At 38.5% G+C, this 25139-nt stretch overlaps 1 protein-coding gene across 4 annotated transcripts in view; it reads left to right on the forward strand.

Annotated features, from left to right (window-relative positions):
- Positions 1–25139, forward strand: part of ZFYVE28 (zinc finger FYVE-type containing 28) — an 83923-nt gene that overhangs the window by 1539 nt on the left and 57245 nt on the right. For all 4 annotated transcript variants that reach the window (XM_017727736.1, XM_017727737.1, XM_008645088.2 and 1 more), the window contains exons 2-4: positions 18611–18748; positions 21248–21450; positions 23183–23272. In XM_017727736.1, the coding sequence (XP_017583225.1) occupies positions 18611–18748; positions 21248–21450; positions 23183–23272 (431 nt within the window). The remainder of the gene's footprint in view (positions 1–18610; positions 18749–21247; positions 21451–23182; positions 23273–25139) is intronic.

The raw sequence follows: 25139 nt of genomic DNA on the forward strand, positions 1-25139 counted from the left end.
AAGAGTTGACAGTGAGTGTATTGTTATGTCAGAAACAATTTTAATACTTCTGTCTACTTTGAATATATTCACAATTTCCTACTGCATCGTTCCTAGAGAAAAATGTGGAGTTAAGGGTTTACCAAACTGGAAGCTGTAAGTTTATTAACAATTAAAAATGCAGTGACTTAAAGTGAAAAAAAAAAAGTGGAAGTTATTTCTAGAGGAAGACTTCAGTCTTCTGTGTGAGAGATCAGCTGTACCTAAACAACATTTCAGCAATATTTATCTGACTTGTACAAAACCTCCAGTAGTGAATGTTCCACAAACTTTCTAGTCAAATTCTTTCCAGACTGGCAGGAAAGGTTTTCTGATAATAAGGGTGGATTAACAGTATCATTGTGTAAGACAAATCTCCTTCGTTTTTTTTATCCCTAGCAATGACAACTTATTCCTTACTTCCCTGCAGGCACACAGGTTTTCTGATGTGTTTCCCGTAGTATAGGCAGACCTAAAGAGTTCTACTCAAAAGTAGTTTCATTTGTAGGAGTGCAAGAAATGCAGACTCTGATTGCTCCTTGGTCAATTTGGCTTGTTCTATAGTGATTCACTACCTTGTGACTCTTAATATCTTCTGATGTCTGGTAATTTCATTTGTCAAACAGATTGCTGCTACTAAAACAATCTGTTGCTAGAGCCGAAAGAAGAGATGGAGGGGTTTTTTTATGTAGCTATTTTTGTAATTTGTAAAGTTCTGTAGAGCAGGTCAGATTATTGTCGAATGTCATGTCCAAAACAGCTTTGCTAATTAGGTCTTATATTATTTTGTAGTATTTTGTGTAAATGCAGTGTTTTTTGGTTTCTTTTAAGAATTTGTCCTGTAATTGCCAAACAAGAGAAGGAGCAGTGTTTTAGTAAGGATTCAAAATGTAGGTATTTGCTGACCAAATATTGCATGGTAGGAGGAGAAATTGGTTTTAGCCTAAGGTGTGGTGGGGTTTGAGAATGATGGAGAACCAACAGCCAGCCCTGGGCTCAGAAGGTTGTGGTGGAAGGTTGTGCATGTAAAAGTAGGGTCGCAGCTGCATTGTGCAGTACCTCTGATATCAGCAAAAACAGTCATGTAATTCTGAGACCTTTTATTCAGTAATGCGCACTTTCTGACTTTTCAAGCAATGCTTTAGAAAACTATTTTGTGACCTCAGAACAGTTAACCAGACTCCCAGTCTTTGCAGGTTTTTTTTTTCCTATTTTGTCCTTGTTTTTCCATGGAAACATTAAGTTTTAAGATTTCCAGATTATTCCCAATTTTTATCTCCATGAAATTTACAGAGGCGTAGCCTTTCTATAAGATTTTTGTGTTTTCTAGGGACAAAGATTTCTAAAATTCCATGTCCTTCTATCTTGGCATCTGTCTTTTAAATTAATTCATCGTTCCTGGTTTGCTTATTTTCAGATCATTCACTGATAGTGTCTGCTTGATTAACAGATGATGTTTTTGAATTTTGGTTTTATCAATTAGCGAAAGGATATGTGTTTAAATTAGTGTGGTTTTTTTGTTTTGTTTTTTTTTTAAATGCTAACAAGTCTTACAAACTGTGATTCTTCTTGGAGACAGGTTGGGTGTTATGTTGGATCTTAACCATATCTGAAGAGCCCAGTTTTAAATCTTTGTGTCTACTTTGAATTTATTATAGTTTTGTTAAAGATCTCCAAGTTTACTGTAGTGTGTGAACAGACTCAGACAAAGCAGAAGGTCTCTGCCTAAACGATATAATACTTTATAGTGGACATACTTAATGTTTTCTATCTTAATGAAACTGGCAGTATTAGTCAAGGCAAGTTGAAGGTGTGGTGCATTGTGGTATTCCTGTGGATGTGCAGAGAACTGCAGTCTTCAAGAATGTTGATGCTTCCTTAGAAAACTGCAACTCTGAGTGTTGTCTTCTACTGCTTTGTCATGATACTATCTGCTGATAAGAATCACACTTTTTGCAGTAAATTAACTTTTCAAAATTTCTGAACATCTTGCAGCTTGGTTTTCAAATGCTGTGGGTTGACTGTACAGCAGGATGCTGAGTAGCATAATCCATGAGTAAGAATGGTAAAATGAGTAAGATAATGGTTTTCAAAGTTTAACTTTTCATTTTCACTATAATGTGATGTAACACTGTTTTCCAGTTATGGTAGCCTATTATAAAAATGCCATCCTTTATTTTGCTTTGGTGTTTGCATGTCAGTGGTAAAATATTGTGAGAACATACCTATCAATACAATATCTTGCATTTATTGTGTGATTAATACCTATTCAACAGAATAAAACACTTCTCTACTGGTTTCTGTTAAGATTAACAATACCTAAAGTGTGCTGAGATGCTTGATGAAAAGCTGTGTAAGTTTGTCTTAAATTAATGAAAAGGTAGGTAAAATGTCATACTTTGGTTTATTGAACTTGATTGATGGTTATAGAAGGAAAATTTTTTTTTTCCCTTAAGAGAAACATCTCTGCATTAGTCAGTGTTCAGTGATACGCAGTGCTAGTTCATGTGAGGTTTTTTTTTCCCCCTGCAACACAAATCATTGCAGTATTTTGTATTTTGTGGTATAACAAGTTGTCCTTTCCTATGCTACTCACAACATCACACAGTATTGAATTTTACAAGAAGTGATGGTAACTCGTGTACACTTTTGAATTATTCACTCATGCATTCATGATCATTCTCTAAATTTATTTGCTTTGATCATTGCTTTTTTCACATTGATTAGTATTTTGTTAGTTGAGTTGGTAAACTGGTTTAAAACAATTTATCAGCTATTTAAATGGAGCTAGGTTTATTGTTAAATATTACAAAACTTCATTGGTTTTGTTAAAGAGTAAAGAGTGAAAAAACCCCTTTGTTTCTAATGCAGAGAGTTTTTTAAGACTTGACAGGTAACAAACCTGTGCATGAGTACTTCACATCATGAGAATGTTTTTAGGATCACAGTCCTTGCTTGCTGTTTCAGTACACTGAGAATTATTTCTCTGTGTACAGTACTGAGGTCTCAGAATAGCACATGAGTCAGTTCCAGCACGGTTTTATCAGCATTATTCCTGCAGATTGTATCTCAGCAGCGTGTCACTTGATCTGCTGAGGTTCTTGGGGAAGGAATTTGCCCCATCAGGGCACTGCCCTCCAGCAAACCATAGACTTTCCCGGCTGTGCTGTCCATTTGCACTGTTCCACAGAATAGTAAAATGGGGAATTAATGATATTTGTGAGACATGACTGTTTCTGGCTCACTGGTAGGAGTGGAGTGATGGACACTGCTTTGACTGGTAGTACATTACACTGATTCTTCGCTCCTTTCCTGCTATTTGCCTTCTTGGGAAGCACCTCCTGAATTACTGCAATGGCAGCCCAGCATTTCCAAGTCAGCTTCAGCAGTTTCAATTTGCTGTAACATTAGGCTTTAAAATGTAGCCTTTAGTGGACTGCTTCCTGTATAGGTCAGTCCTTTCATATAGTGCTGAGAAGCAGGGACCTGTGAATCTGAACCTGATTATTTACTGTAGAATAAGTAAATGTTGTTGAGGAGTTGGAGCCCTTAGAGAAAGCTAATCATATTCCAGCATTTTGTTGTTATCACTTGTCTGTCTCAGTTTCTGTGGCAATACGAAATATGTAGTGAATATTATCAAAAATGCTGTGTTTCAACCGCACTTATCTCCATATTTCTTCAAGCTCCATTTAACAACTGAAAGCATCATTGTGAAGTAAGTTGACATACAAGTGTCAGTGGAAACAAAGCTTTGCCCTCACTGCAAAGGAATGTGTTACAGGCTGAAGGAGCTTACTGTGGGGTGTGGAAAGATGGTATAAATTGAATATGGCAAACAAGGAGTAAAGGAGCTGGGAGCATAACTGGGGAATCTGCTGTGTCACAGAGTGACATGGTAAAATCATAGAGTCATAGGATAGTTTGGGTTGGAATAAGCCTTAAAGATCACACAGTTCCAACCCCCTGCCATGAGTGGGGGACACCTTTCACTAGGCCTGGTTACTCAGAGCCCCATCTAACCTGGCCTTGAATACTTCCAGGGATGGGGCAGCCACAGCTTCTCTGGGCAACCTGTTCCAGTGTCTCACCACCCTCACAGTAAATAATTTTCCTAATAACAATCTAAGAATGGCTTCATGAGAGGAAAATCCTGCTTACCAAACATGATTTCCTTTTATGACAAGGTAGCCTATCTAGTTGATCAGGGGAAGCCAGTTGATGTGATCTTTTTGGGTTCCAGTGAAACTTCTGATACTGTCTCTCACAGGATCCTTCTGGACAAAATGTCCATCCCACAGCTGGACAAACACATCATGGGATGGGTGAGCAACTGGCTCATGGGTTGGGCACAAAGGGTTATAGTGAATTGGATGGCATCAGACTGGTGACCTGTCACTAGTGGGGTTCCACAGGGCTCCATCCTTGACCCTGTGCTCTTCAACAGCTTCATAAATGACTTGGATGCAGACCTGGAAGGGACACTGAGCAAGTTCACAGATGACAGAACACTGGGAGGAGCTGTTGACTCCCTCAAAGGCAGAGAGGCCCTGCAGAGAGACCTCAACAAATGAGAGGTTTGGGCAATCACCAGCCCCATGAATTTCAACAAGGGAAAGTAACAGATTCTGTACCTGGGACAGGGCAACCCTGGGTGTAGGGACAGACCTGGGGAATGAGGACCTCAGAGCTGGATGTAGCACTGCAGGTGGGGTCTCAGGAGAGCAGAGTAGAAGGGGACAGTCACCGCCCTTGTCCTGCTGGCCACACTTCTCTGGAAGCAGCCCAGGATACATTTTGGCTTACTGGGCTTCTAAGGCACATTGCTGCTTCTTTCAGTTTTTCATCTACCAGTACCCCCAAGTCCTATTCTGCAGGGCTGCTCTCAATCCACTCATCACCCAGTCTGTACTGGTATTGAGCATTTTCCCAGCATGGGGCAGGACCTTGCACTGGGCCTTGTTGAATCAAAATTTTAATGCAAAAAGAAAATATATGCTCTTTATCTCTGAAATATGCTTTCTGTGTCTCTTAAAAACTTAGAACTGTTACTTGCTTTGTGAAGATGGAGATGGATGGATTAGACAAGTCTAGAAGGGGAGGAAGCTCTTTGTCTGATACTGTGTAGTGTCTCACTGAAGCAGTGATAATGTTTGATAATGGGTCACTTCAGGAGGTGGTTACCAATTTCAGCCTGATACAGGGATAGCAGTCCAGTTGTCTTTCACATCAGCTTGCACTATATATGTGGCAGATTTCTGTATTGGTTTTTTATTTTATTAAGAAAACCCAAAAGCACCAACAACAGTAACACAAAACCCCCAAACAAACAAACAAAAACCCCCAAACAAAACAAAAAACCACAACCAACCAAAACAAAACCAAATAAATGAAAACACCAGACTGGCAAAAATCTAACCCTAAACAAACAAAACTTTCAACACAACACCATCACACAGAACTCTGAAGTTGTTGCAGGGTTTGCAGATTGCTTTAGTAACATTTCCAGAATGGGAGAGAAATGTAACTGAGCTGAGGGAATTGTTATAGAGCATGCGTTGATTTCTCTGTTGTGGGAAATTCAAAGGCTCTTCAGTGTGTGACATTTGAGTTTTCTTATTATATATATTTAAAAATAAATAAAAGTTGATGTAGCATGAAATGACAACATGGGTGGTAATCAATAATGCACAAGGGTGAAACTGAATCTGGATTGACAAGTTGTTAAATAATGAAAAGAGAACTTATCTTTGTATACAAAACACAATTAATTTTTTATCAGTGAAGAAAGAGATGTGGTTATATTATGTTAAATGGTGCATGCTGGGGTAGCCATAGGTCATTACTAAAGAGACGGTGATGCAAGGTTATACTGTACCATCTGCTCATGATGACCACATTTCCACTCCTGTGGAAAACCACTGGCTTTGGTGGAAGATGAGGTAGTCATCCATATAACACATGAGGTGGTAACAGGAGAGCAAAATGAATATTTCATCTGTACTTCAATTTGAGCAGTTTCTTCTTTTGGTCACAAGTTTTATTCAAATTTAAAAATACATTTTCTTCTTTGTAAAAGAGAACCCAGCCATAGAAGGCAATTAATTTCAGAGGTATTGGAGTCTTCAAATACTTAGTTTCAAAAGATAAAATGATTTTTCATTTCTTAATGTATGATTATTTGCCCTCAATCATAGTTTTTTTTATTGCTAACATTTGGCATGTTGGTACCTTGAATGAATATTGGTGGTGGACCTGAGACACAGTGGTATAATTCCCAGAGCATTTGAAGGCTAAATGAGGACAATGGAGCCCAGGTCATTTTAAGCCTGACTTTTCTCAGCATTTGTGAATTAAGAGACTATACCTGATCCAGTTATGTAGGAATTAATGTAATGTGATGTGTCTGACTATCAGGGGCTTTATAGTTCTTCCACACTCTTCAGCAGTGCCATCAGAGGATTGCTGTCAGCTCTGCTAGAGTGTGATTGGCTAAATTTTATTTATTTATTTTTTTACTGTTGCAAAGAAGGATAGATTCTAGTATCGGCCACTGAATTGTTTATGTAGTCTCATGACTTAAATGGGCTGCAATTTTCCTTCTTTCCTCCATATGCACATGGTAGCATCACGTTAGCAAGATTAACAATATGTGCAAATTTTTTTTTTGTGATGTTTCTGTACTTGGGGATTAAGTCTATTTTCTTCTGTTAGAAGCCTTTTCACTTAATCATATAGAGAAGTCCCTTTATTTTTTCTTTAATGCTGGGGAAGTATGATAAGAAAGACAAGGCAAGTTATTAATTTTTTCAAGACAGTTCTTAGCAGTGGAATTTAATTTTCATAGTGACCTTAACATACTTGGAAGTTAAAGTCTGTTTTTTAATAAGAAAGAATTCATTTCATAATAATGGATTATTACGAAGAATATTTTGTAGGAATATTGTGCAATCTGGTTTTCTCATGTGTCAGGTTGTCATAAGTAAGTTTTCATTAAACAAAATCCTTGAATGAAACATCCTGAGTTGGAAGGGACCCACAAGGATCATCAAGTCCAGCTCTTGGCTCCGCACAGCACCATCTGCAGGAGTCTCACAATGTACATGAGAGCATTGTCCAAACACTCCTTGAGCTCTGTCAGGGTTGGTGCTGTGACCACTGCCCTGGGGAGCCTGTTCCAGTGCCCAGCCACCCTCTGGGTGAAGAATCTTTTCCTGATATCCAACCTAAACCTCCCCTGACACAACTTCAGGCCATTCCCTCGGGTCCTGTCACTGTCACCACAGAGCAGAGATCAGTGTCTGCCCCTCCTCTTCCCTTCGTGAGGAAGTCGTAACTGCAATGTCTCCCCTCAGTCTCCTCATCCCAGGACAACATCCCCAATTCATTTGTTTGTCCCTTAGTCCTTCCCCAGAGGTTCTCAGCTGTGCCCTTGCCAGCTACAAGCTCTGTGCATTCCAGCTTCTCCATTACACACAGTGCCAGCCCCTGCCGCACCTGTCCCGCCCATTCCTCCTGTCAAGCCTGGAACCATCCAACAGGGCACTCCAGTCACAGACCTTATCTCACCAGGTTTTGCTTATGCCAGTGATGCCAAATCTCTGGGACTGGGCCAAGGCTTCGAGCTCTTCTGGCTGGATCCTCATGCTGCACCTTTAGATGAAAGCCTAAAAGGTGTTTATGTACTTATGTTAAACATTGGACACAACAAGGACTTCTACATATTGGAAGGAGGTATTACAAAATATTTTGGAGTTTGAGAGAATGGATTAATTTCAGACTGCCCTTTTGTTACTCTTAGTGTATAATTGAACATTAAACTATTAATTTAATGGCTGGAGTTTAAGGTGATGGGAAGAAAATAAATTGTTAGCCATTAGGGTGGCTTGTTCAGTCATTGTAATTTTATAATTAGCCAGAGAGAATGAGAAGCTTAAATAGTTCAGTCATAACTCCAAGTTCCTTTTGGAGTAAAGATGCACTGGTTGTCTTCTGTCTCCAGCTAATGCTTTAGAAAGAATTTGTGTTAGCTGATTGCTGCACAGCATTCTTGGTGAAAAACAATGCAGACTTTAAGACAGTAATTTAAAAAATTACTCATTTTTGAAAATATTACATGTATTAGCAAGCTAGTGTTGCTTTGAAGAAGTTTGAAATGATTGATCTGAAAACAGCTTCTGATAAGGGTGAATTTGCTGTTGGAGAGCAGGCTTCAGATGGTAGGCTTTGCTACTGCATGCTTTTGCACTACTTGCACACGTAAGACCTTCACGTTTTAAAGGCTCGGGGAAGCCTGTTCTTGTGTGAAATGAATTATGCAGAAAGTGTGCTGTTGGTTAAGAAAGGTTACCTTTTCGCTTATACCACCTACTCTCCCCTACTGGCTTTTAATTTTTTTCAATATAGTGCTATTTTTTCAATACTTCTCAAAGTAGTGTTGAGATGAACAGCAGCAGCATTACCCCAAGTAGATGGTTCTTCACACCATGAAGAAATAAAGCTAGATACTTCCTACATGCTCATATTGTTCCTTGTTCTGTATTTCTGAGAAAAGCCCAGAATTTAATTCAGAAAATGTAGTGCTCTTGATGCTAACATATGATTTACACAATATAAATTCTTAGGTTTGCCCTGAGAATACATTTTCAGTTCTCTAGAGGTCTCAAGGTTTCTGTGCCTGAAGATTACTTACGCAAATACCTAGCAACAGATATTTGTGTTCTTTGATTTCTCAATTGCCCTGCGGTGTCTGCAACTACTGTTATGTTGTTGCTATTCCACATACACAGTGCTCATAATCAAACAGTGTAATTGTTCGTGTAGAGGTGTTAAATGATGATCGTCTTGAGACTGCAAAGCTTGTTGAATTGATTTGTGCAACTGGGGCATTGAGCTAAACTGCCTTTGTGATGTAAGTTCTGGTAATTTTTGCTTTAGAATTGTTCTGATACTTTGAGGTCTTTTTTGGTATATTTTTTGTTTGCTTTTTTTTCTGTTTAGGTCTGATGCAGGCATAAATAATCAGAGATGAATTCTAGCAGGCTTTCAGAGTCATGTTTACTTTTGACTTACGTGGTAACTGGTATGAAAAATTATTTTTCATTTTCATATGTTTTTATAAACCTCTGGCCTCAGTGCCAGCCTTATTTATTACTTGTACAATTGTCCTCCATAGGGAGTTGGCAAATTTGACTGTAAAATATTTTAACCCTGTAGCTGGAATGTGACAAGTTTTCTCAGTAGATCTAATTAATATAGTTGTGGTTGTCTGGCTTATTCTGCAATGCAAATATCATATTTTATAGTTGAGAAAAGAAAATTATGGGTAGATTCCTCAACTAGGGAAGCAGCATTATCTTGATGTAAATTTTTAGGAGAACTTTAAATCACTCATTTAAAATACACAGACAGTAGAAACTGTTAGAAGCTTGAACACTCTTAGAATAAAAGTCTCCAAAGATTTGGGCTCCACAGTTTTGAGTTGAACTACTGTTGGATATAACTCTTTATTTGTGGTATAATTTCACATTGGCCTTTCTTTGTCTTTTGTCTACCAGCTGCACAAATTCAGCATATCTCAATTAATTCTGTACTCAGTGAAATTAGATTTTTCATTGGCTTTTAATGCTAAGTATGTTCTTTCTCTCCTAGCAGGTAAAGGCTTTTAAATTTGCCAGTGCTGTGGGTTACCAGTGAGCTTTCTAATTATATTAGTGGAAAGGCATAGAGTGATTTCAGAAGGAAATGTTTCTGTAAATTTGAGTGGTTTTGGTCAGAGTTCTGTGATAGTTTTAGCAGCTGCGCATGTGGGTTTCCAGTCTTTGATTCAAGCAAGCCCTTTGGCTCTTGGTAGAAATGTTATAAACATTTTAGTTGCAATAACTATCTTAACTTTATTGCTTGGATATGTAGTTGAGAATGGGCAAACAAGATAAATGAACTTTGATTTTTATATAAAAAATAACCCTGTTCAAATGTGTAGTTGTGTGTTGTGTGTTATCACACATAGTTCCTTAGGCATTATTCCACGGTCCATTGGCAGCGTCAGTTTAAAAGTTTTCCATTCCAAATTTACACTATTCTTGTTCCTATTCCCACACTTAAGCATGGCACCCCTCAAAGCACAGCTTTGAGAGAGCTTTGAGGTTTTAGATCCTTATCCAAGGCCAGTTTAAGTAAGCTGTGGTCAGCTTTACACTTAGAAGCCCTTGTTCAGCTGTACGGATGCACAGATGTATTTGCAGTCATGCTGTGAAGTTCAGCAGTGAAATGACGTGGGTTACTCTGAATCAGTGCACTGAAAGCCTCTACAAGTGCCCCCGGTACAAGAGCACCGAGAGTGCTGGTGAGAGCCTGTGACAGCCCCAAGGTGGGGACAGGGGCTGCAGCTGCAGGGTAGGTGAGATAAAGGGCTGAGTTCTTGAGCTGGCCTTGCTGCCAGAGGCCAGCACTGCAAAATGGCCTGATGTCAGTCTGTGATGAAAAGTGGCTTTCTGTTTCAGTCCTAAAAAAAAAAACCAACTACTTATCTGAAGGTGTCTCCTCATATCTGATAAGTTGGAGTGGTCTGAGAATAAGGAATCTCTAGGGGGGAAAAAAGATGCCCTTTCGTTCTGTGCTTTATCTGAATTGTATCCCTGTGGAAGAGAAGCAATTTTTACAAAGAAAGTCAGCATCAACAAGCATCCCTTGATAGAAAAGGTATGTGTGAAGATCTGTTCAAGAACTCAAAGGACAGTGCTGTAGTGGATTGGCAGTGAGTTATCTAAGAAATACTAATTGTATAATTAACATTCTTGACAGGAGCAAGCTGGGAGTATGTACCCTAATCACAGTGAACAATGAGGCAGTTCACAGGTGCGATGTTTTCATGTTTGATTGTATCTGTCCATTGAAGAACATTTTCTTGTAGAATTAGGCAAAAATAGATCTCATTAAAGGAGACAAATTAGCCAAAACTGAAAGAAACTCCCTGCTGGGTTCTGAACCCTAATGATTGGTTAGAAGTAGGCAAGAATCTATTCCTGATGTTATTTTGTTAATTGATATAGAGGTTAAACAGTGTGGATTGAACCAGGAGTATTTTAGCTAAAGTAATGGCCAAGTCTCTCTTGCCTGCTTAATTTGCAACCCTGGAGACATTATATTAGTTATGTTAGTAGAGGTCAGTGAAGGAGACATCAAGGTAATTATTGAGATCAAGGGAAAAAGTTCACCAAAAGAAACCTTCATGTTCACAAAGTTTAGAAACTGTAGCAGACAAGGATGCCTTTTAACAACAGAATGAAGGAGTAAGAACCAAAAGCAGACTCTGTCCAACCTCATTGATCTGTGGTGAGGAGGGAATCGTGGTTGTTTTCTGAATTGCATCTGTGTTTGAGGCTTTTTCTAAATTGGAACCGAGCTTGTGAACTCTAGAAAAATTCTCATAAGGTCTGTATTTAAGAGACTTGATGCAGAGGTAGGAATGTCAGAAATTTGTGCCAGGATTAGGCAGTTGTCTGACATGAGAGTGAGCTAAGCCTTATTCAAAGAAAATTATTTTCTTTCATACAGTGTCTTCCAATTTAACTTAGGTGGGGACAGTGTCAGTCTAGATAAAAAAAAAACAAACTGAGAAAAGCCATTTTAAAGTGATGATGTCAAGATTAAGCTTAAATCTGAGACAATGCACATACCTACTTTACTTTTTTCCTATCATAATAGAGCTTGTAAATTTGGGTGGTTTTCCTTTAGAGTTTCATCTCCAGTTCAGTTGTTTTATAACTGATGGCAACATTTGTCATTTCATTACTCCTAGTCATGATGACTTGTGTGAGTTGCACTGCTTGTAACAGATGTCTTCTCTGTGCTGCCTGACATCTTCAAACAGTTGGTGTCAGGTACCTGTTTGCTGTTTGGGTTTGCAATTGAGTGAAAGCTCTTAACGTTTATTTTGTATGCAGGCAGACTTGTCAACCCTTTCATATATGTTTTCACTGTACTTCACTGCAAATGAACTTGAGTATAATTGTTCTAAATACACTAAATAACCTATAAGTATCAGAAGAGTTGATTTTTTTGTCTCTTGGGCTTGGTTCACAGATCTTAAATTTGCCTTTTTTTCCCCAGTAATGTCAAGTGATCAGTGGAATGTTGCAGATGTGTAAAAAATATGTGCAGAGTTAAACATTTGTAATCAGTAAATAAAATAATTGTGTCTTTTAAAATATATTTTTAACAGCTTTTCTTCATCATTTTTGGGGAACTTTTGGTCACTATAGAATTAGCAAATGGCTATAAAATATAAAATGCTTGACTTTTAAGTTGGGCCATCAGTACAACTCTATCAACTAACAGTAATTTTATTTCCTTTTTACATTTAATATTTGATCTATTGATGTAGGGAGTAATTAATGTTTACGATATTTTTTTCTTTGAAAAAAGGATCCTAATAATGTTTAATACTGTGGTCTTAAATTGTAGTTTCCCATGTTAATAAGTTTTTTCATGTGTTTCCACTTGCTCACACGGATCAAGTAGGTCTTTCTGAGAAACTGCCTGTTATCTAAGACTGTGGACAGAGTGGAATGAAAATGCTGTGCACTGCAGGTCAGGGAATTAATTTGCAGCAGAGAACCATAGGGAAGAAAGCTGGCTCCATACCAACTCAGCAGCTAATGTGTTGGGGATGCAGGATGCTTTCACTGCAGCAGAAGAAGGCAAAGTGAAGATGGCAGTAATTCATGATGCCATCTCCTTCATTCTGCCCTCTGTGAATGGGGATTCCTCTTTTATTTATTGAGAGTTGTTGTTGCTAGGCTGGGGCAATACAGAGTTTAAATTGCTAGATATCCAAGATGCCTTTTCATGGTGAATTTTAGTATTACTCTGCAGTGGGCGAGGTTAAACTAGGAGCTGCTCCCCAAAGTTCATACATTGAAAAATCCCATTACTTTTAGAAAGTTGAGCATCAAGAGTTGCACCCTCAGTCAGTTTGCAGATGACACCAGGTTGGGTGGGAGTGTTGATCTGAGTGGAAGGCTCCACAGAGGGATCTGGACAGGCTGGATCAATGGGCCAAGGCCAATGGTCTGAGGTTCAACAAGGCCAAGTGCCAGGTCCTGCCCCTGGGTCACAACAACCCCTGCAGTGCTACAGGCTGGGGCAGAGTGGCTGGAAAGGGCACGGTGGAAAAGGACCTGGGGGTGCTGGTTGAGAGTGGCTGAACATGAACCAGGTGTGCCCAACAAGGCCAAGGGCACCTGGCCTGGATCAGCAATAGTGTGTCCAAGCACGAGTTTTCTGAGTGGCTGAGGGAGCTGGGCATGATTAGCCTGGAGAAAAGGTCTCAGGGGAGACCTTAATCACCTCTCATAGGAGGTTGTAACCAGGTGGGGGTCAGCCTCTTCTCCCAAGTAACAATTAATAAGACAAGAGGAAATGGCCCAAGTTGTGACGGGGGAGGTTTAGATTGGATATTAGGAGAAACTTCCTTAACAGAAGGGGTTGTCACGCATTGGAACAGGCTGCCCAGGACAGTGGCTGAGTCACCTTCCCTGGAGGTAATTAAAAGATGTGTAGATGTGCCACTTGGGCAAGTGGTTTAGCAGTGGACTTGGCAGTGCTGGGTTAAGGGTTGGACTTGGTGATCTGAAAGGTCTCCAACCCAAACAATTCCATGGTGCTATGTTGCCAGTGGGAAATACTCAATTAGCTGATGAGGCAAAGAGAGTCTGAAAGCACAGCCTTTGCAGTCTGTGCAAGATGGACTGGACAGAAAGCCATGGAACTCTCTGCTGTCTAGAGGGACTTTGAATCTCTGATGTGAAGTAGTTGTCTGGGTTCAGAAGCCAGGACTTCTGTGTGTACTTTGAAAACCTGTTTGTTACATCAGAGAGTACACCACCCTATTACTTCTGTTTCTTCTGTTAAAGTAGCCGATAAAACCCTAAACACTAGATAATTGCTTTAATTGCAATAAAATCTTCCTTTATTTTTGGCGTTAATTTGTGGTTATCAGTGACTTCTGATTGTCATAATGTGACATGAAGGAGTTCTGGAACTTAACATCAAGCTAGAAAAGATAACAAAAACTGTCATGGACTTACTTAAATGAAGAGGCTAAAATATCATCTATTAAGCTCATGGTGATATCATCACAGACCATATTGCCTTGACTTTTTTTTGAGATTTACTGGTAATTCAAAACATGGCTATTAAAGAGGTACTGAACAGCACAGGAAGTTACCTTCCTTTGAAGAAGTCTTGCAAAAGACCTCAGAAAGGTCATATTAAATTTAATGTTATGGAAGAGCAGTGTAAATTTTATCAAGGACATGTATAAAAGCGTGGATAAGTCTGCCTTTTGTTGATCTAAACGTATGTTTCCTAGTATAAGAAAGATTAATTTCTTTGCATTTTTTGGGTACCTATTCTGGAAGCTAGTGCAGCAGTTGATGTTGGCTTTATGCTCTGATTATTTAATATATGGCCAATTACTGCCGGGCCAAAAATAAACCAACTTTTTGTCCTCTACTGTGGCTACCTACATGCATTGTCTCACTACCACTCATTATCTTTCCTATCGAAATGAAATAAAAGTGCTCTCTGTTATGCGAAACTCTGAGCTGTGTTTTCCAGGAAATGAGGAGGTTGGAGTAAATCCCAAAGCAGAATCTCTGCAGTGGCATCCTGTGCTGCTGTAAAGCCTCAACTGAGCATCTGAAACAAAACTGTGCACATCCCAGTATGCAGATAAACCAAAAGATAACAGATAAAGCCACCAAAGGAGGCATTAAAATCTGGAGGCTTTTATGTAGGAAGATAGATCAAGTGAAAGATTTACTACTTCAATTCCAACTAATTGATTTCTGTTGCTTAAATTAGAGAAAAATTTCAGTGCTGCCATGTATCCAAACCCATTTGTTATTAGCTTACAAAGCAGAATACTGTAATTAAATAAATTGAATGTTTCTTGAAGCTTTTCTAAAGGAAGGACTAATTTGCTTACAATGCATTGGATAGTCTGTCTAAATTGGCTGGCATCCTTCCAGCTTTAAAGCAGCTGAGATTTGAAATTATTATGGGAGCAAATATTCCAATTTCTTATGTAAGTTACTGTGCTCTGAGTGCCATAAGAAGAATGGAGGAGGGAAGGGGAGCGGTGGAGAATTGTTGGTTTGTTTTGGTTTTTTTTTCCTTCTGTTGGAGAATAAAATAAGCCCTGTAGAACAGCAGAGAATTTGGGAAATTGCACATCTTGAAACTGCAAAAGTAATTTACCTTGTAGAAATCTTTCAGTATTTGTACATTGTATAGCAAAGTTCCATCAGCTGTTCTTTCCTTAATCTTCCTGCATCCCTGCTAGACTAAGCAGGAAAAGGTGGCCATCTTTTTAATTGGCTTTTTCACTTAGCTCTCTGACAGAATGACCAGCTGCCCCTGTGAAGCCAGGTAACTCTATACAAACAACTGCTACTGGAGATGGAGCTATTGTGATTTATCTCCACTGGAAAGTGTATATTAAAATCTTAATGACCTGTGGTTTAACTCAGTAGTACTGCACATATTAAAAAAAGAAATCTGACTCAAAGTTTGGCATACATGGAAGTGTGTTGGTAGATCTTGGGTGCTCTGGATCAGAAGCATCTAGAGATTATAGGAATGTTGAAGAAATGAGGAAGAATTAAACATCATTTAGGTGGTAAACAAATAAATTATATGCTTAAAAATTAGTATATGGTAAAAAGTTGAATTATCTTCATTGCATCAACTTGCCTTTAGTTGCAGTATTTAAGTGCATTAAGGTATAAAATTTCATGATGCTTGTAATAATTATCTCCTGAGATGATTTAGACAGGATCTTAGTGCTTTTTAACAGGTATAATGAATAGAAAAACAGAACAAAACCATTGAACACTTGCTTACCAGCTATGAGTTCTCTTGCTTTACTCAATTTGCTTAAAATGTTCTTTGATACATCAGGAATTCAGAGTATGTATATAGGTGATTTTGTAAGGGGAATTCAATCTGTCTTGTTGCTGCTGTCAAATAAGATTGCATTTAAAAAATAATCCATTAAAATAAAATAAAATTTAGGGAGGAAAGGGTTTTGATATGGCTTTTCGTCTTATTCTGTGTAGCTTTTTAGGAAGAAAAAGCAGGGGAAAAATTGCATTTCCCCATATTAAAGTTTGGTGGCAAGTAAAATAAATTGGAACATCATGTCCTGAAATATAATGTAATTGGATTACTTAAAGTCTGATATAACCAGATTTGAATAGTGTTCCTCTCAGAGTTCCCTGCCTTAATATTTCTTTGTATTTCCTGAAACTTTTGTAAAATTTTAACTGGTAAGATTGCTTTTTATCACTGTATCTCTCCAATGCAAAAAGGCCTTTGCAAACTTTGATTAATTCTCTGAAAACAGGAATCTGGCTTTTTCATCCTAATGATAAAGACCAACCTGTATTGCTCTGGTGATAAAGCGAGAGCTACTGGCAAAGCACCTGGTCTCAAAATAGATTAGTAATAACAGATTTGAAATACCTCATGAGTGACTCATGCCCTTCTGCTATTTAAATGTTTTTATCCTCAGTTTCAGTCTTTGCTCTGTAACTCTGGGTAGAAGCTAGGTAGTTTAGGAGTTGTTTTTCTTATGAGACCTACTTTCAAAATACTTTGGTTCCCCAGCTAGATTTAGCTAAATAATGGTGAGAGAAGTATACTCAATACCACGAATTAAGAAATGGAAGGAGAATAGGAAACTTGCTATTAGTCTGTTTTTTCTGATCCTGAGCTGTCTTTCTAATTTGGATTTGCTTAGCTAACTCCATGCTGTTGTGGAGAGAGGAGGTGGTGAAAGTGTTCTTCAGCCAGTGGTTCAGGATGGTGCTGAAGCAGGGTGTGGGCATCTTTGCTCTGTTCTCTCTTCTTCCAGGATTTGAACTTCAGTTCTCCTTGCAATTACACTAGGGAATATTTAAGCTTGGTTTTTCCCTCAGTTTCTCCAGTGAGCATCTCTTTTGATTCTGAGGGATCCTAGTGCCACGTTGATCCTGGCAGAACAATAGGCCCAGCAGAGTGAGGGGTGCATCTCTAAAAGAAGGTATTTTATGTGTCAGTGATTCTAGTTTTCTTTTCTTGTCTCTTCTCATACCTGCTGGCCATGGTCTGTGTTGTGATGCCCTGGAGGGACTACAGGGCATTTGATTTTCAGACTTATTTCCAGAGAAGGTGGTTGAATGTTACACTTACTCGTGTGTTTTAACTGTATGAGGTGGTTTTGTTTGTTTGTTTTCAACAGCTTTATTGAAATGAAACATATTATCTCATGACAGCCTTGCAAAAAATACTTTATTGTTAAAGTGTTTTAATTGTTAACACATCAAGTACCTTATACCAGTGTGTAATAAATATTGCTGATGGTTAATTTATTCATTTAGTATGGATGAAGACAACTGTAATTACAGCATTAATGTTAAGACTATTTTGTGGCAACAGCAGGTGCAGCAGTCTGTGCAGAAATTGCAGAAAATGTGGATCATTCTTTGTAGCTAAAGTAGGTTTTGTCTTCTCTGATGGGGAACATATTAAAGGGGCAGGGTTCTTCAAAATTCCTGTCTTCTTGTCTTCTATTGTTTTTTCAATGCAGGTGAAAATAAAACAGTAAAGTGTAGATTTAAAGCAATTCTGTCTGTTAAAGAATTTTGTACAGACAGATTTGTTTGTATTTGTTTGAGAAATATATTAAATAGAATGTGAATTCTGTGAATACTTGAAGAAGCATGAGACAGGCAAAACATCTTTAATGAAAGCACTCAGCTTTTTTCATGCTCTCAATCTACCTTTATTATGTTAATCAAATTCCATGCAGTTTCCAGCAGGCGTACGTGAAAATTATCTTTTCAAATAAATGAATACAGATTATTTACTGCATTTCAAGAAACTGGTTATAGGTCTTTGATCATTGTCCTGGTGCAGATGTAGATCAGAGCAGTTATTAAGGCTCTAACTTGTGTGGTGTCCCCTTATCCTCCTGGGTGTCTGGGGGATGAGGTGGTAGGTGAGTATGCCAGCCCTTGCCCACTTGGGATTCAGGTGTGTAAGCTACATGCTTTAGATTCCCAGGATGAATTTAAATCTATTCAACCACAATGGTCCCAATATAACTCAATTTCTAACAGCATCAAGGTGCCCTGTCAGGTGCTCTTTTTGGGAATAATGGAGTGCATATTGTTGGGGCTGGTGAGAGGAAATGGAAGAAGTATAGTTCACATGTACTTCTAGTTTATTTACTAATACATACAGATAGCTGAAGGTAACGAGCTCTTTATATCATGCCTCCTCATCAGAAGCTCCATTGAAGTAGTCAAAATTAAGTGCAATTAATCTGAGAAATGGTTGCTGGGAGAACTAGAGAGAGTGAAGTTTGCTGCTCTTGTTTCTGTGCAGTATTCTCCTCTGTTTTCTCTGTGTGTATAAAGATTGAGGGTTAAACACTGCATTTTCTATCTTAATTGGTTGGTGCCTCACTAATAAACTCTAATAAAAATCTAGAAAAATATTTTCTGTGCAAACAATATATATGCTATCCTGTGTTTTGCTTCAGGATAATGTTTTGAACATCATAAATCAGATCATGGATGAATGCATTCCACATGAACGGGCCAACCGAGACTTTTGTGTTAAGTTTCCAGAGGAAATACGCCATGACAACCTTGCAGGACAGCTTTGGTTTGGAGCAGAGGTAGGTCTGTCATACTTCTGTTGTTTGGGCTTAATAGACACTTTTTTTGCTGTATAAAGCCCCAAGTACATTTTCAGACTTTTCTGGAAGTGGTACAAAAAATTAGAGAGCATAGCAAACATCTGCAAGAGCTTGCACTGGGTGCTCAGAGAAATGGGGTTCTTTAACTGTGGTTTTCATTGGGCTAACAGCATACACTGGTATTTTCATAATTGTGTGCTGTCAGTATTCCATAGTGAAAAAACTATTGTTTTGTGGGTTAGGATCTGAGTGATATTATTGTTTTTTATGCTGATTGGCCATCTTGTGTTTTGAAGATCTTAGAAACAAATAGAAGTGTATTAGGGAGTTTTATCAGGACAAAAGTTCATCTCCAACAAATAGAAGTGCATGCTGTCACTTTATTTTAATGACTGTTATGCTATAAGTCCTCCTAAATATATAACTTGGAGCTGTCATTTGTTGCACATAACTTGCTTGTTTCGTTTCTATGCTAAAAATATAATAATTCCTGTGCAGAACACTGAAGTCCACTTTTCTTCTCTTATCTGGTTTCTCTCAAAGACTTGCTTCTAGAGCAACCTGTAGGAATAAGGAATTTTTGTAGTGAATAAGCTTTCAGTATTTTAACCAAAAGAAGCTTGAAGTGTCAGAAAAATAGGATGTGATATGCAAGATATTTATTAGTACTGATGTCTTTGGCTAAAAAAAGATAAATCACTGTGGTATCTTTAATGATAAACTCTTCAGTTTACTGGCCTGAAGGTGACTTAAGGCACCGTGAATTTGTTGAGACTTGAGGGGGGATTAGTCTGACATCCCACCACACAACAGCACATTGTGGTCTTGTTTGCAGCGTTGTCTCTCCTGTATTTGAAGCAATCCTTGGGCTCCTGTTAATATACTTTTTTTTTTCCTCTACCAGCTTTTCCTTTCCTTTTCGGGTGCATGTTCTCCATGAAGAGTTCCCATCATGTTCAGTCAATATGCCTCCATATGTTCCATTTCTGAAACTTGCTTTGACAGTTGTTAATTGTAGGCTCCTCTTAGTCAGAGAAGTCTCAGATAGAATTTACAAAATTAATTTGGTATGTCAGTGCTTTGTAATCCTGTCCTCAGTCTTGTTTTATTCACTGCTGGGTTATATAAGCTAAACCTGTTTCCAAATCAAACTTCTACTGTGTAACCATCAGGCTGGAGAGACCTGTTGGTTTCAGAGAAAGTAACATATGCAGTGATGATGTAATGCAAACTCCTACTGCTGTAGACACTGTCTTCCTGGAAATTCATGTAGCAGGAAGGTTGTATGAGCTTTATGAGTACACACTTGTGTCCTTGTCAGTACAATCACTGAGTTATCAGACTGAGAAGTACCTACCAGCAGGAAACACTTACTTTATCCATACTTTCCCACAAATACTGCTTTTGCTGATAAGAAGTAAGGACATGATCTTCTCCAAGTGTCCTCAAAACACAAATTAATGCATCAGGCTGTTGAGAAAGGATCCTTCCTGGGATTGCAGGTTCCTCATACTGAGTTGCAGATGTGGCTCCCATCCACAGGATGCCAGGGTGAGGGGAGTGACACAGCTGCAAATGGAGATTTAAAAATGGACAGAAGCCCCTGATCTTTGAGAACAACCTTGTATATTTTCAGTTAATAGAAGTATTTCCATTAATGCAACAGGTAATGATTTCTATCAGTGCTCATTGTAAAGAATAAAGCCAGCAGTTGTTTTTAATAGCAAGATTTATAAAAAGTTTTAATGATGTGTTACAGTAAAAATCTACCGTTCATGTCTTTGTCAGCTGGTCAGAGAGAGTCCATGTGTACTGCCTGGGGCAAAGAGTCTCTTAAATAGCTGCTTTCCAGACATTGAAAGGGAAGAATCACTTGGTGACCTGATTTTTATATATAATCATGGTTTCTGTGGGAAGCAGGATACTGGCCTTACTGGATCTCTGTGTGATAGCCAGTGTGCAGTTTCACTGTAAAAGAACAGTCTCACTGTAAAGGATATCACAGTTGCAGATTTTCTGTTTGTTTTATAAGGAATGGATTTATTTTTACAAAATCAAGCAGTCTAGCCCAAATCAAAACAGTCTATGGACTGTAGTTTTGCTAGATTCCCATCTCTCTTATGCAAGCAATCCATGTGTGCATAGAGGATCTATCCTACTAATGCTTATTGCCTAACTGGTGGGAGAATAGCTTTAGTTCTTCTGTCAGCCCTGTGGTTCTTGTACTTCAACCTTCCCTTGTTCTCATGTCTCCCTCACTGAGCTGCTCCCTAACCTTTTCTGTGAAAGCTTTTGACTTGTGACATACCAGTGTTAAATCTTTCACTTGTTTAATAATTTGCAGCCATCTGGGGCTAATGTACTGCCCTTGTTCAAAAGCACATATTGTTAAATAGCAAATCTTGTGCTTTGTTTTTAAGTATAAAAGTATTTTTGCTTTGGAAAAGCTAATATTTTATCTCTTCATATCTTTCATAGTGTTTGGCTGCTGGTTCAATTATTATGAATCGTGAAATTGAGAGTATGGCTATGAGGCCCTTGGCCAAGGATCTGACCCGAAGCCTGGAAGAAGTCAGAAATATCATTCGTGACCAGGCCTTAAGGGATTTGAACCTCTACACAGAAAAAATGAAAGATTCTCTCAAGCATTTTGATGTCCTTTTTGCAGAGTTTGAATTAAGGTAAAAGAGCTGAAGTAAATGTGTTGTGAGCAACGTCTTGGCCACTGCAGCTGTTGTGTAGCTTGTTGGTTTTTGGAAATTGGCTCTTTTGCTCTGTGTTCTTTGAGTGGAAAAAGTATGTAAATTTTTTATCATGGTATTTGAATTCTTAGTAATTTGTTGTATTGTTAGATTTTTCCTTCCAATGTAGCAATAATGAAACGACAACTAAATAGCTTTTTAGCAATCAACATTTGCTCTCTCCAACTAAACTATAATCTTCCATTTGCCTACTGGCATATGGCATTTGAGGGAGAATTTCTAAGACACAAAAGGAAACCATAAATCTCTTCTCTTAATGTTTTCTTTGTCAGAGAAAAGGCAACAAATATGAGATGTTTAAAAAGAAAAGAGTGATAACAAATATTCTAGAGACTGAGGTTTTGTTCTCTTGTGCTTAGTGATACAAGCAAGATGCATGCAGTGAATTTAAGAAGGCAAATTGAATTCTGATGGAGGAAGTGCTTTTACAAAAGCCATAATTAACTACAGGAATTCACTGATTTGAAAATTTGATTGAAAAATGACTTTGAGGTTTATAGCTTAAGCAAAAATAACTGCTTTTTGGGGGTGATGCTTTTTTGTCTCAGGGTCACATTGACCAATCTTACATTGTGCTTCAGAGTGTAACCAGCTACCTGCCTGTGTGTTAGATGTTTGTGGTGCTGGCCACAGACAAGATAATGGGCAAGATTATCTGTGGATCTAATATGATACAGTCATTGCTGCCCTTAGCAGAACATGTTTCTTACAATTGGCTAGTCTCTTATTATTTCTTGGGAATAATTTATAGACTGTCATGTCTCACATTACTGCTTGCTCTTCCTCAATACTGTTACTCTCTTGTATTCTTTTACTCAGGTAAGCATTTTTTTTCTGATTAGAAAAAGCATCATTATTCTGTTACATTGAAAACACTTTAATTGAAAACATTGTCTAAAAACATGTTTTTAAGTGTGGGTTTGAGTGCAGACACCAATGACAGTCAGTAACTGGTTCTTGGCAGTGTCTGTGCAGTTTTTGGCCTGTCAATACCAGCTCTCTACTTACAACATTTTTCTTTACCATTGTTTTGCAAACAACTTCTTCCCTTTCTGTGTTACTTGTATTCTACAAATGACCAATTAAGTGATGCAGAGACAGAAAAGCACTGAACTTTTACCGGTGTTTCTTACCTTGTCGAATTACTGCATTTGCAAGTAATTCCACATAGAAATGAGGCCAAATTTTAACTGTCGTAAATTGTCTCATTGGGGTAACTGATTTTCACTAATCTAATTTCAGGTAAAACCTTTATAGATAAAATGTTTGGTTTAAGTCAGAGGTTTTTTTTTTTTAAGGAAGTGCAGAGCAAACTATTCTGTCTTCAAGATGGGGCAGTAAAGATCCTTCTAGGGCCCTGTGCCACACAGTATAGAGTTCTGATAGCTAAATGTGTATAATTATATTTCTAAATTACTACTAAGTTCCACTGCCTTAGTTCCACTGCAATAAGTAATTTGGCTGCTTTTCTTACACATTCTTATACAGTACAGTTTTCATAGCGAGTGCTGTTGAAATAAATACAAATTGGTACGGGAAATCTGAGATTGGTACAGGTTTCTGAGATTATTTGCCCTAGGTTTGGTTTTATTTATAATCTTACTTGTTAAAGCATGTGAAACAGTAGTACGTTATTTTATAATTTTTCTAGTTATGTGTCGGCCATGGTACCTGTGAAGTCTCCAAAAGAATACTATGTACAGCAAGAGGTGATCGTACTGTTCTGTGAAACTGTGGAGAGGTAAGTTAAGGACTAGATCTTAATTTCTGTGTCTAATTTCTGTGTGGATTGTTATAGAAGTACATTAACTATAATCTTGAAGAATTGTCATGAAACACCAGGTATTTTTTCTTTCCTAGTAAGTATCCAAGTACAAAGTTTAAAGGTATTAAGCACGCTTGCCAGGCACAAGCCTGTGCTTTTTTGTTTTCTACATTAAGAAAATACAAAACAAGAGAGTTCATAATCCAACAATAACAGTATTGTTGGTATGCCTGGTTCCAGATGTGTACATGAAGACTAAGCATTAAAATAAGCTAAATCTGTTCAAGGCATCATAATGGTATTTCATGCAAGAATACATGGGGAGATGATTCAAATCATCTGTGAACCTCCAGTGATTATCATAAAGAACTCGTAAAAGCTCTTTAAAATCTCAAAGGACTGGTCCTTGGCTCTGTATTTATGAAGGGGCGATGATGAAAGAAATCAAATAATTCAGCAATTCGTAAGTTCTTCTAGAAGGATAAGGTGCAAAGAAAAGTGTGAATTTGTAATGTACTGTGTTGAACAACTTTTTTTTCTTCCCCCTTGTGACATTAACTAGCCTGCAGGTGGGCAGTAGAGGGCAACAGCATGTGAAATACTCAGCTTAAGTGGGGTTCTGAGCAGCAGAGCAGTGTTCTTAAAAGGAAATTAGTGAATCATATTCTGTGTAGAATTATTAGACACCAGTTGACTGTAAAAGGCCCTTAAAATAACTGTTGGCTTTACTGTCATGTTTAGGAAAGCTTGTGAGGTAGGACTCTGGGTCTGGTGGGGTTGATCCTTTCATTTAGAAATGAAGGAGCATGGAGAACACTGCTACAATCTGTACATGACACCAGGATCAGAGGTGTTTCAGGCATTTTGGAAGACAGGATTACAACTCAAAAAAGGTCACAAGTAGGAGGAATTAACCTGCCATCAGTCAGAGAGCTACTACACATACACGTGTTCACCTATGGCATACACATGTCCAGCAGAGGCCACAAAGATGATGAGGGGTCTGGAGCATCTCTCTTAAGAGGAGAGGCTGTGGGATCTGGGCCTGCGTAGATGAGATAAGACTGAGGAGATCTGATCAATGCACAATAATATCTCAAAGGTGGGTGTCAAGGGGAAGGTGCCAGACTCTATTCCGTGGTGCCCAGGGACAGGACAAGGAGGAATGGGCATAAATTACAACACAAGAAGTTCACATCAACATGAGGGAGAATTTCTTTACTTTCTTTGAGTATTGTAACAGTTGCCCACTGACGTTGTGGAGTCTCCCTCTCTGGAGGCATTCCAAACCCACCTGGACACATTCCTGTGTCACCTGCTCTGGATGACCCTGTCTTGGCAGGGGGGTTGGACTGGGTGATCTCCAGAGGTCCCTTCCAACCCTGACAATTCTGTAATTCTGTATTTGCCCAGTAAGAGGGAAAAGATGGTTTCTTACTTGTAGCATTGGGTAATCTGTGGGGGCTGTAGGAAGGAAACAGGGAGTGAGGGTGGGCCACACACCAGTGTGTCCATCCACTATTGGCACCAACCAGGGCTTGCTTTGTGGTCGTGTCCCATCCACCACCAGCAGTGATGGCTGGAAAGTGCTGACAAGGAATAAGAAAAAGTTGTTTTCATTCTTTTAGGGACCAAAAGCAGGACTAATGTGCAGTTTTAAGTGCCATCTTAAGCACTGATATGAACAAGTCAGAAGAAATTTGAAATTGAAACATATGGTGAAATCTGGAAATTGTGAAGAAACCTGGAAAATACAGCCAAGTAAAAAATCCAAACAAAATGGGGTTTAGTTTAAAAGGGGTTTAAGACATTTGAGAAGGTATTTGAGGACAATGAAGTCTCC

Source organism: Corvus brachyrhynchos, unplaced genomic scaffold, assembly GCF_000691975.1.
Source record: "Corvus brachyrhynchos isolate BGI_N302 unplaced genomic scaffold, ASM69197v1 scaffold80, whole genome shotgun sequence".
Lineage (NCBI taxonomy): Eukaryota > Metazoa > Chordata > Aves > Passeriformes > Corvidae > Corvus > Corvus brachyrhynchos.